This window comes from Ranitomeya variabilis, chromosome 1 (genome assembly GCF_051348905.1).
Source record: "Ranitomeya variabilis isolate aRanVar5 chromosome 1, aRanVar5.hap1, whole genome shotgun sequence".
Classification (NCBI taxonomy): domain Eukaryota; kingdom Metazoa; phylum Chordata; class Amphibia; order Anura; family Dendrobatidae; genus Ranitomeya; species Ranitomeya variabilis.
In genome coordinates, this window is record NC_135232.1 from 741,759,440 (window position 1) to 741,772,347 (window position 12,908).

The following is a 12,908-nucleotide window of genomic DNA, read 5'->3' on the forward strand; positions in this document are numbered from 1 at the left end:
CCGGGGCTTCAGGAAAATGGCCGCCGCGATCCCCATCTGCGCACGCGCGGCATCCCGCGGACATTTTCCTGAAGCCCCGGGCAGCAGAGCTCCATCTGCGAACGCGCGGCCTCAGGAAGATGGCCGCGCGCACCGATAACAACAGGATTCACCCGGCCCTGCTGCATTACCGGGGCTGCTGCATCACCTCACGGGGGAAAGGGACCCCGCTCACTGCGCCTCCTCATCTCCACACCTCTGCCGCCACACCTCTGCCGCCGCACCTCTGCCGCCGCACCTCTGCCGCCACGGTCCACGGTAAGCCTGCATTGCGAATATAAGACGCACCCCCCATTTTCCCCCCTTTTTTGGGGGGGAAAAAGTGCATCTTATATGCCAAAAAATACGGTAAATAAATGAAGAAAAACCCGACTTGGGTTCCCCCCTATTTTCTTTAACCAACCAGGCAAAACTCAGCTGGGGGCTGCAACTCTCAGCTGTCAGCTTCAGCGAGGTTGGATATCAAGAATAAATTATTTAAATAATGAAAAAAACGGAATGGGATCCGACCAAATTGTGACAACTAGCCTTGCTAAAGTTTACAGCTGGGTTTTGGTATTCTCAGGCTGGTAAGGGGCCATTGATATAGGCCCCGCAGCCTAAAAACAGCAGCCCGCAGCTGCCCAGAAAAGGCACATCTATTAGATGCACCAATTCTGGTGCTTTGCCTGACTCTCCCCACTTGCCCTGTAGTGGTGGCAAGAGGGGTATTATTTGTGGGGTTGATGTCACCTTTGTATTGTCAGGTGACACCTCTCCATTCTAATCCTATATTTTTCTCAGTGATCTGCTGTAAACTTGAACAGTGGTGACCTCATCACTGGCATTTTCCCACGGTCCTGAGGTCACTGCAGTTCAGACCGGCTGCGCTCGCAGCATCTCATTCACCAGTGGTTCTCAACCTGGACGGTCGCATCTTGGCATTGTCCAGGTTGAAAACTATTTAGCCCCAGACATGAATCATGGCATGGGACAGAACGGCCGACATGTATGGTTTATTGTTGTTTTTTTATTTTATATTTATTACAGGAAAATGAGGGCTTGGTGGAATTAGGCGAGGTCGTAAGTATGGTTTAATTGAGAATATTAAAGGAAGCTGTGTCATTTCATTTTTTCAATTAAAGGACTTTATTCTGGCTGTGTCTTTATTTAACATATAACTATAGAATTAGTAATGGAGAAGTGTCTTATAGACACCTCTCCATTATTAAGCCATGGTTTTGATGTCGCCTGACAATACAAAGGTGACATCAACCCCACAAATATGAACCCCACTTGCCACCACTACAGGGCAAGTGGAAAGAGCAGGCCAAAGTGCCAGAATTGGCGCATCTAATAGATGTGCCTTTTCTGGGCAGCTGCGGGCTGATGTTTTTAGGCTGGGGGGGCCTATATCAATGGCCTCTTACCAGCCTGAGAATACCAGCCCCCAGCTGTGAGCTTTAGCAAGGCTGGCTGTCAAAAATGGGGTGATCCCATGCCAATTTTTTATTATTAATATAAATAATTAAAAAAACAGCATGGGGACCCAGCTATTCTATAACCAACCTTGCTGAAGCTGACAGCTGAGGGTTGCAGCCCCCAGCTGTGAGTTTTGCCTAGTTGGTTAAAGTAAATAGGGAGAACTCACACCGGGTTTTTCATTCATTTATTTAGTTATATCGCAGGTGGCGGGTGAGGAATACCCCGATCATCGACTCCTGCTGTTACTGTTATTAAAGGCAGCAGATGTCGGATGATGGGAGTAATAGTCCCAAAAGCCCCCACCTGCTGTTATCATTCTGATTTTAATATAACTCTCATCATTCTCTTTTGCTCGCGCTGATCGCCAGCAGAGCACAGGAGAATGATGAGAGCCAACTTCAGCAACCGCTGCTGAGGAACAGCGCTTACTGTAGAGCTTCTTCCCCGGCGGCTGTCCGTGTGGTACTGATGCAGCACACGGACGACACACAGTTGCCACATATGTGCCACAAGTATTACACATGGACATGGATATCTCCAGTACCGTTTTTTCCTGTAATGGAAATAAGCGGACGTGTGAAAGAGGCCTAAGTGTGCAAATCGCATATGTGCTTGGGGGAAGGGGGTGCCAAACCGAATTCTTGCCCCGGGTGCCAGAAAACCTAGATTCCTCTTGTAACAGGAACATTACATGCAAAACGTATACCCAGTGCAGGATAGTGTCCGGCCAAGGAATACGCCTTGTCCAACGCCAAGTGTAAAATTACATCTTCTGCACAGCACATACCTGCATTCTCCAGGACTCTCGCAGTAGCCATTTGTAGGGTGGCAGCCGGACCTGCATGCGCCTAGAACACACAGATTATGCCCCGTTATAATAATTTACCTTATATTGGAGGTTATAGACATATACGGTCCAATTCATCATTTGTAATTGGTTATTTGTCAATGTATTATATCTTCTGACATTTTTTGTGTCAAATTCTTCAAAATGGCTTATGAGATGCATATTTGGCGCAATATCAAAACTGCTGTTAATTTTTGTATTTAACTGGGGTTTGTTTTTTTTGCAAATTTTCAGCACCAAAAATTGCTAATCCTTTAAAAAGTCGAAAAAGAAAGGGCCAGATTGAAAACTTCTTCGGAAACGTTATTCCAGAAGGAAACTGGAGTGAGTTGTGCCAAAATAAAGCGACATTTGGTAAAAGTCTTAAAAAAGAAACACAACTTAAAAAGTGGCACAAAACATATAGAGGATAAGGCACAAATATTAAAGCCACTATAAAGGAGCAAATCAATTCAGAAAACTGGAGAAACAGCAATAATGAATCCGGGGTCTCTAGTGCTGCAGCTGAACAACTTATGGACAGGTGTGGCACCGCTTTGGGGGAAAGTAGTTTTGTTTTTAAAATCCTCAAAACCCCATGAAGCGTCGCTATTTGCCACAGGGATCCTTTCTTTAACCCAACCACCAGGGTACAAGGGATGGGATCCGAATGCATTAAAGTCACTGGCTACATAAAGAAGTCATTTTATTAAATGCTATTCTTTCTAAATACTTTAACTATTTCTTCAGCTCCAATATATATAACCAAAATAAGAATAAAGAAATTTCACAAATACTATTTATAAAAATGTCCTTGCTAATACGGTGGTCACAGTCCTTGGTTAGAACGGAGTATATCTGCATTGTCAAACTGTCAGCACATTTTCATTTGTAGCCATGGAAACACATAGGTCAGTATACAAGCTGTGTACACTAAGCGGTAGAGTTTTTAATCAAGACTATTTGCAAACTTGCATCATTTTTATATATTAGATGGTTTGGAATAATGAAAACGCATTAAGTTAAAACAATGGTTGCAAAAGTATAAAAACCCTTCGAATTAGATTTCTTTTTAGAAAAGCTCATCCATATGTCGTAGAAGTCTGAAACGCTCCAGAATTATCAAGTGACGCAACCGCTGCTGAATTGTGGAGGCTCAAAGACTCAGAAGGTTCAGAATTTACCATGTTGTAATAGCTCTCCTCATTGGACAGCACATAATATGTAGCAATGCCGCCTGCTGCCAAACCTCATCAGGGTCCTATCTGTACAACGATTGGTGAAATATGCCGCTTCGTTGGCTTCACGATTGGGCCGCCACTAGGTCCACCGGGAAGAATGTAAATTTATGATGGGCTGTTATAACATTTTCCAAGGAAGTACAAATTAATATTTGAAATCCAATTTTTTTTCATTTTCTATTATATCCTCTGACTGCAGAGAAAAATGTGTCATCCGCTGAACATGTTGTAATGATATCTTCCTCATCGAGGGCTTAAAAGTATCCACCTCTGTGAAATATGTGTAATTAATCTATTCAGCAGTTTCTCCTGGTCTCCACAGGTGACAGAAGGTGTGTGACCACCCAACTCATGCCCATCGCACTACCGCTATTGGTTGTCAGCTCGCTTTGATTTGTTACTTATGGTCTTTGCAAACAGTCTTGATTAAAAATCTTCTACGGTTTTGTGTATTCAGTCTCCATTTAATATGTAGAGCCAAATTAATCAGTTTTATAGTAAGGCCCCTTTCACACATCAGGTTTTCGCTGTCAGGCTCAACCCGGTGATTTTTGAAAAAAACGGATCCGGCGGCAGCTGCCGCCAGATCCGTTTTTTCTCATAGACTTGCATTAGCGCCGGATTGCACCGGATGGCCTCATGTTTCTTCCATCTTCCGAAAAGTGTTTATCCGGCATCTGGAAAAAACATACAAAATTACGTTTTTTGTCTGCGGCAAAAACCGGACGGCACCAGATCCGGCACTTCCAGTTTTTTGCTAGAATGTAAGTCTATGGACGTCGGATCCATCAAATGACGATTCCGGTGCCGGATTCTGTTTTTTTTAAATGCGCATGCTCAGATTTTTTTAGGATACAATTAGCTGGATCAGCTAGTCGGATCCGTAGAAAAAAATGGATCCGTCGCATCAGTTTTTCACAATCTGCAACGGATCCTTTTTTTCAGCATTCGCCAGATCGTGCCTGACGGCAAAAACCTGATGTGTGAAAGCAGCCTTAGACTCTAGCGCAAAATTACTTGACATGCCACAATATTTTTGCCCAACTCATAGTTGGGCAAAAATTTGGAAACTTTTGGTGTTTTTATGCCAATTTTAGCCAGCACCGTCATTTTTTTTTAAATTGGACAAAGCGTGGTGTAGAGTGGAATTGGCCCAGCAGAGCAGACAAACTTGTCATGATAAGGCCATGTTCACACTGGCTTTGGCTTACGAATACTGATGTAAGGTACTGACCAAATACTGAATGTGTGCATGTGACCTTAGCATCATACTATCCCTGTCACATACATCTGTGCTAAAACTGGACTCTTGTTTTATTAAGTGGGTACGGCGTCTTATAGGCGTTCTACCGTAGGTGTATGTGAGGGTCTGACGCTGCATGTTTTTGCTGCGTAAAAGAAAGCAGCATCTTACAGTTCCAGCAAGATAGAAATCTCATGCTGGACATGCATCGGAATTCATTCTTTTCATATTTTTATAGATTGGGTGTTTCTGAATGCAGCGATACCACAAATGTGTATTTTTTTAATTTTATTTTGAATGAGGCAAAAGAGGGGTGATTTGAACTTTTATAATTCACAGCAGATCTACAATGACAAGTACGAGGGTCTCCTGGAGACCCTGGTTGTGAAGCCAACCCATTGACGCCCTGCAATCATGTCACAGGGGAACCGATAGGTGGGGTTTGTGATGCACTTCCATCGCACTCATGTTAAATGCCACTGTCAGAGATTGACAGTGACATTTAACATGTTAAGTCACAGGTGGATCGTGATTCTACCCGCGGCTGATAAGTGCACATGACAGCTAATTAGATGAGCTGTCATGTGTCTGAAAAGATGTGGGTCCAGCACCGGAGCTTGCACCAAAAGGGGGAGACACAACCTATGATGTACCTATACGTCATCGGTTATGAAGGGGTTAAATGAACCTGTCACTATAAAAATGCCTTCCAATCTACAGACACCATGGTATAGAGCAGGGGGTACTGAACAGATTGATATATACAGTAGTTATGTGAGAAAAGATTCAGAATAAGGCTGGTTTCACACATCCTGACATTTTTGGAACCGGTAAATACGGTACCGGAGATATCCGTGTCCATGTGTGTACTACATGCGGCACACGTGTGGCAACCATGTTCCGCCCATGTGCCGCATCAGTACGACATGAACGGCTGCCAGGAAGAAGCGCTACTGTAAGCCGCTGTTCCCCTGTGTGTGGTGCTGAAGCCGGCTGTCATCCCTTCTCCCTTGCTCGGCCGGCGAGCAGGGGAGAAAGAATGAAAGGAAAAAACAACATGGGGTCCCCCATATATTTTTAAACCAACCAGACAAAACTCACAGGTGCAGGCTGCTATTCTCAGGCTGGTAAGGAGCCATGGATATGGGCCCCCTAGCCTAAACACAGCAGCCCGCAGCTGCCCAGATTAGATGTTCCAATTCTGGAGCTTTACCCGGTTCTTTCCACTTGCCCTGTAGCGGTGGCAAGTGGGTAATGAGGGGTTAATGTCAAATTCCTACTGTAAGGTGACATTAAGCCTGCTTAGTAAGGGAGAGGTGTCAATAAGACACCTATTGATTACTAATCCTATAGTTGTTAAAGGGTTAATAAAACACCACACAGTAAGAATAAAGTCTTTTAATGAAATCAAACAATAAACACAGTTTTGCCACCTTTATTAGTTTACAACCGGGAGCATTGCTTATGCGACCGCTCCCAGCTGTAAACTACTGGGGAATAAATAAGAAGCAGGGAGCACAGACTCAGTGACATCACCGCTAGTTACTGAGCCAGTGCCCACAGTGTCTCATTCATTTCCCAGTAGTTTGCAGCCAGTGGCGGTCGCATTAGCTCCGCTCCCGGTTGTAAACTGTACATTCCCCAGACATGGATTACAGTGTGGGACTGACTGTACGCCGGACAGGTATGGGTATAATGTTGCTTTTTTATTTTAACTTTTTTTTTTTACAGGAGATCGAGGGCTTTGCTTGGAATGGCAGACTAATAAAGATGGCAAAACTGTGTTTATTTTTTTATTTCATTAAAAGACTTTATTCTTACTGTGTGTTGTTTGATTAACCCTTTAACAACTATAGAATTAATAATGAAGAGGTGTCTTATTGTCACCTCTCCATTACTAAGCCGGCTTAATATCACCTTGCAATAGGAAGGTGACATTAACTCCTCATTACCCACTTGCCACAGCTACAGGGCAAGTGGGAAGAACCGGGCAAAGCTCCAGAATTGGCGCATCTAATAGATGCTTCTTTTCTGGGCAGCTGCGAGATGATGCTTTTAGGCTGGGGGGGGCATATCCATGACCCCTTACCAGTCTGAGAATAACAGCAGCCCGCACCTGTGAGTTTTATGTGGTTGGTTTAAAAATATAGGGGGGACCCCACGTTGTTTTTTTCTTTCATTCTTTCTCCCTTGCTCGCCGGCCGAGCAGGGAAGAAGGAATGACAGGTGGCTTCAGCACCACACACAGGGGAACAGCGGCTTACAGTAGCGCTGCTTCTCCCTCGGCCGTCTGTGCGCACGGAGGACAGTGTACGTTTTGCGGCCCGTGTGTCCTGGTAAAAATGGACATGTCTGCGTGTTTTGCACACGGACACACGGTCTGTGAAAACACGCTGACTTCTGCATAGACCCATTCATTTGAATGGGTCTACGTGTGTCCGAGTCTCCGGTACGTGAGAAAACTGTCACTACACGTACCAGATGCACTGATGTGTGAAACCGGCCTAAGGGATAGCTCTCACTTGCGATTAAATCGGATAAATGCAGTCCGATTAAAAATCGGATTGCATTTGTACCAATTTAATTCTATGCTGATGTTATCAATGTCGTTTTTTTTTCCTGCTCTGATCGGACAAGAAAAAAAATCACAGCATGAGTGATTGATACATGCAGAAGTGGGGTACGTGTTCTTTGAATACTTTTCCTCACATAGTTCCTCTCCAGGTTTTGGCTTACCAATACTGATTTGAAATACAGAGCAAATACTGACAGTGTGACGGCAGCCTACACAACCGATCTATAGTCATCAAGTCAGGTGTCAGAAATAATGAATTCAGGATGCAAATGGCTCCTGAATTCATTTTTCCTGGCACTTGTCCTGGTTAGTATAGATATGGCTTGTATAGAGATATGGCTTGTATCGCCTCTTCATATTTTACATCAGTATTTTGAATCCAAAACAAGGAGTGGTTGATGCATGCAGAAGTTGAGCATATGGTTTTATGAAACTTTTCTTCCTACTGTTGTACTCCTGGCTTGCAAATTCTGATGTAAAATTCACTCCAAATAGTGCTAGTGTGACCTCTCCCTATCTGAATGTTTATATAACTCTGGAGTTATCTTTTTGTAAATGTTTTGTATTAATTTTTTTTTTTTTTTTGACAGCACTTGGAGCTCCACTGTTGGCCCAGGTTCTGGAGTGGTCCTTCATCCTTCATTTTTTGTTTGTTTGTGTTTGCTAAAATAAACCTGTGTCAGCCACGGACCCGTCCCAGCCATCCTCCAGCGCTGCAGCAGGTGGGCCTGCCACACAACCTGGAGACCAGGAAGCTGGTCCATCAGGTGTTCCCCTTCCCCAGTCCTCTGCCTCTAGCCAATTTTTTATGGGCTCCCCCTGGCAGCGGCAGAGGGCCGCGGACAGGTCACTCATGCCCGAGTTTTTGCACTTGAGCTCGGTCTTCCACGAGGGACTCAAGGCGATGGGTGACCGACTGGATACTGCCATTAGTCATATGAGCAAACGTATCCAGGAGGTTACCACAGCCCTTGCCCAAGTGAAAGCCGACCTCCAGAGGCCAGCACATCATTTTTTTAATCATATAGAACAGGGCATGTCGGAACACCTTAGTCCCGATCTCCAGATTACTGTTATGCAGGCCTGCAATGCTGCTTACGTGCAGGCTATGCAGCAGAGTCGGTATTTTCAGCAGACAGTGGGGGCATTTCCACCAGTGCCCACACTGTCACGCTTTACCTCAATGCCAACATCTGCTGCATACCACTGCACGGCCACCTCCATTCCAAACACTGCCGGACCGTATTATAGCACCACCACCATGCCCAGTGCAGTGGGTCAGCCCACCGCCACCACCATGACAACTGCTGCTCCTGCTTGGGCCTCCTCCACTGCCACCACCATGCTGCAGCCGCAGGACCCTGGCCTGTCGTTCCCCGCCACCACCACAAGAATGCCGCTGCCGGACCCTGCCCTGGCGTTCCCCGCCACCACAAGAGTGCCGCTGCCGGACCCTGCCCTGGCGTTCCCCGCCACCACAAGAGTGCCGCTGCCGGACCCTGCCCTGGCGTTCCCCGCCACCACAAGAGTGCCGCTGCCGGACCCTGCCCTGGCGTTCCCCGCCACCGCAACAACAATGCCGCTGCCGGACCCTGCCCTGGCGTTACCCGCCACCACAACAACTATGCCGCAGCAAAGGCACACAGACCGCAACAGGTCGGCCACCACAGCCAGGCCGATACCAATTAGCCCAACAAGGCTCCCAGGACACCCGCGCCAACCCAAGAAAGGGAAAGGCAAAACAAAGCAAAAAAAAAACATAGCTATCCCTCCCCCCTCACCTCCCAATGTGTCTGTAATGTCTGGTTTGTCTCACCCTTCCAGTGTGTCTCAGCCCTCTCATGTGTCTAGCCCAATCCCTGAATTTCCTGACCCCAGCAGTTTTATAGCGCCTTCTCCTGCCACCCCTATGTCGGCTACAGTAAGCCAGACCTCACAGCTCGACACCCCACAATATCGGCACTCAACCCCAAGCAGGGGCAGTTAAATTTTTTTTTTGTTTGTTTGTGTTTGCTAAAATAAACCTGTGTTTTGCCCCAATAAGGTTTGGTTAATTGTGTATTTCGCCGCCGTCAACACACACCGTGCGGCAATAACAAAAAATGCGTCGAACACTTTTTTGGGGGCCACCTCCAACCTCCAGTACTTACTTAGCAGAACACTGAAGCTTGGTGTGTGTTTGGTTGAGAGATATGAGGTTGACCCCAAAAATAACACTTGTATTTTCTCCAAAAACACTTCTTTCTGTTTACTCCGTGACTTTTTGTTGCACACAGAAGACAAAATGGTGGTAATACACAGCACAACTATACTCAGCAGGTCGTGTCTTATCAGAAACATTATTTATGACCCCTGACCTGCTGATTTGAGAAATGCATTGTATTACCTCCATTTTATCTTCTTGGTACATTACATATATTTCACACAAAGTGAAGGGACAATGTACGTCATACATGGCATATCTATATTCACCCGGACAAGTGTCAGGAAAAATGAATTCAAGAGCCATTTGCATCATGAATTGATTATTTCTGACACCTGACTTGATGACTATAGATCTGTGGTGTAGGCTGCCGTCACACTGTCAGTATTTGCTCAGTATTTTACAGCACTATTTGTAAGCCAAAACCTGGAGTGGAACTATGTGAGGAAAAGTTCAATAAACACATATGCACCACTAAGCATTTAACTACCACTCCTGGTTTTGGCTTACAAATACTGATGTTAAGTACTGGACAAATACTGCGACACCTAACAGCCATCGTCTATACAGTCTGCGGCAAATAGCTACTGGTGAACCAAGACAGGACGCAATGACGTCAACAACCTAAGCCCAAAAACCCAAAGTGGTTTGTTAAGGAAATAGATAGGAGACATGGTGAAGAAAGTAAAACACAATTATTTTATTAGAAAAAACATTATTAACATTTAAAACATAACTTTACAGACCCGAAGCCAGCAGGACATTTTACACCATATTGTCCTGCCATGGCACACGTCCAATGTCAGAATCAAAAAAGGCAGCAAATTGGTCCCGCATGTGGCCTACTTCAACTGTTGACCGCAGCGGGTGATGACGGTAATCAGGCAAAGGGTTTGCAACAGGTTCATCAAGTTCTATGGTGGGTCGCTCCTTAGCCATAATGAAATTGTGGAGAACGACACAGGCTTTTACCACCTCATCCACTGTCTCCATTTTTAGATTTATGGCAGTTGCTAGAATGCGCCATTTGGACACCATAATCCCAAAGGCACTCTACTGTTCTGCGGGCCCTGGTTAGTCTGTAGTTATAGATCCGTTTTGTGCGGTTCAAGTCCCGACTTGAATAGGGCTTCAGGAGATTTTCACTCATCTGAAAGGCCTCATCCCCAACCATTACAAATGGCAGCGGTGGGCCTTGAGTGTTGGGGAGTGGTTGTGGCTGTGGGAAATTAAAATTTTTGCCATAAACACGTCGGCCCATATCAGAGTTTTTAAAAGTCTGTGAATCGTTGCCACGGCCAAAAGCACCAATGTCCACAGCAATGAAGCGACAGTCCGCATCGGCTATTGCCATGAGAACAAGTGAAAAATATTTCTTATAGTTGAAGAACTGTGATCCCGTTCTGGCTGGTTTGATAATCCGGATGTGGTTCCCATCCACCGCACCCAAACAGTTGGGAAAATCACAAACAGTCCAAAATTTTTCAGCAATTTCCTTCCACATGTCCTCCGTGGGTATGGGTATAAATTCTTCACGGAGAATGGTCCATAAAGCCCGGCAGGTGTCAAAAACAATTCCGGACAGGGTGGAAATTCCAAGGCGGTACTGGAAATGAAGGGATGACAAGCTCTCTCCAGTTGCTAGAAATCTGTAGAAAGAAAAAATAATTTACAAAAATGCCAAAAATACATGTCAGACCAGCAAAAATTATGACTAGCATTTGTTTAGAATTATTACGTACCTTAAGGTAACCAGGAGACGTTCCTCTGGTGGAATCGCTCTACGGAGCTGTGTGTCCTGTCTCCGGATGGCTCCTTGGACGCAATCAAGCAAATCCCGGAAAGAGTCTTGTGACATCCTTGTATATTCCGGGAATTTTTCTTGGTTCTCATTGAGCTCGCCATACAGGGTGTGATATGCACCACGGCTCTCCCGCAGTTCTACAATGGGGTGTTGCCAAAAACGCCTACGCCGTGTCCTTCTCTGTCTTTCCCGGTTTCGGTGTTGCTCCCAAGCAAACGCACACGCCAGAAAAATCTTGATGCTTAGATCCAGTTTGAAGTAAAAGCCATCCATGTGAAGATCCATCTTGTCACAGGATACAGGAGCAAAATCTGAAGATTTCAGATGTCCTTGGGTCTATATATATAGATATCCCGTAATACACGCCCTCTGTAGTCCCATTGGCTGTTTCTTGTGATCTAGATTTTTCTCCTGTAAATTTTTTCAACATGCGCACAAAAAACGCAAACGCATGAAAAACGCATAAAAAAGCATGTAAACGCAGCGTATTTATGACGCATGCGTTAACCGCATGCGGTTTTAAAACGCTGCGTTTACACACATTTTCTTGCGTTTTTCGTGTCCTTGCGTTTGCGGATTAAACGCTGCAGATTAAAACGCAAATGTGAAAGTAGCCTAACTGTCCCAGTCCTCACAGGTAACCTGAGACTGTCTGTGATCATCCTGGAGCCGATCATTGGCTGAGCCTTTGTCATTCTGGCTATTCTTCCATCCATTAGAATGGTCGTCTTCAGTTTTCTTCCATGTCTCTCTGGTTTGGCTTTCCATTATAAAGCATTGGAGATCATTTTAGCTGAACAGCCGATCATTGTCTGCACTTCTTTATAAGTTTAACCCTCTCCAACAAACTTTTTAATCAAAGTCCGCTGTTCTTCTGAACACAATGTCTCTAATGACCCATATTTCTCAGGTTTTCAAGGAGAAATGCATGGACAACACTGGACTGCTATTATTTTGAACACTACTGTAAATATAAGGGTCTGCAATGAATATATCAGTCTCCAGTGGGACCTTTACAAAAGTCATAATGATAACCACACAGCTTTTCCAGAAACAGTTATAACAAGAAGGCATCACTGTATAATGAAAAATTATTGAACTTGCTAAAATACTTTATGTTTCAATTCTTTACCATCTTTGGATCTGGAAAAAAATATCTCTCCCTTTTCCTCTCTGTCCCTTTCCATCCCCTTTTCTCTCCCTTTCCCTTTTCCTTCTCTCTCCCTCTTTCTCTCTCTCCCCCTCTCTTTCTCCCTCTCTCCCTCTCTCTCTCCGTCTCTTTCTCTCTCCCTCTCTTTCTCTCCCTCTCAACCTCTCTCTCTCCCTCTCTCTTTTTCTCCCTCCTCTCTTTCTCCTTCTCTCTGTTTCTCTTTCTTTCTTTCTTTCTTTCTCCCTCCCTCTCTCTCTCTCACTCCCCTCAGACTTTGCAGAGGCTTTTTGGGAGAAGTCCTTGTTCGGCATTTTGCTCCAGACACTAACTGTCCAGTACGAACCCCGAACTTTTAAATTCGGC

The 12,908-nt window shown here is 45.0% G+C and overlaps 1 protein-coding gene across 1 annotated transcript in view; it reads right to left on the minus strand.

Moving 5' to 3' along the window:
• The window catches only part of DLK1 (delta like non-canonical Notch ligand 1), a 53,240-nt gene that overhangs the window by 18,726 nt on the left and 21,606 nt on the right, over window positions 1-12,908 (minus strand). Inside the window, exon 4 of the mRNA XM_077269275.1 lies at window positions 2,291-2,351. Within this exon, the coding sequence (XP_077125390.1) occupies window positions 2,291-2,351 (61 nt within the window). The remainder of the gene's footprint in view (window positions 1-2,290; window positions 2,352-12,908) is intronic.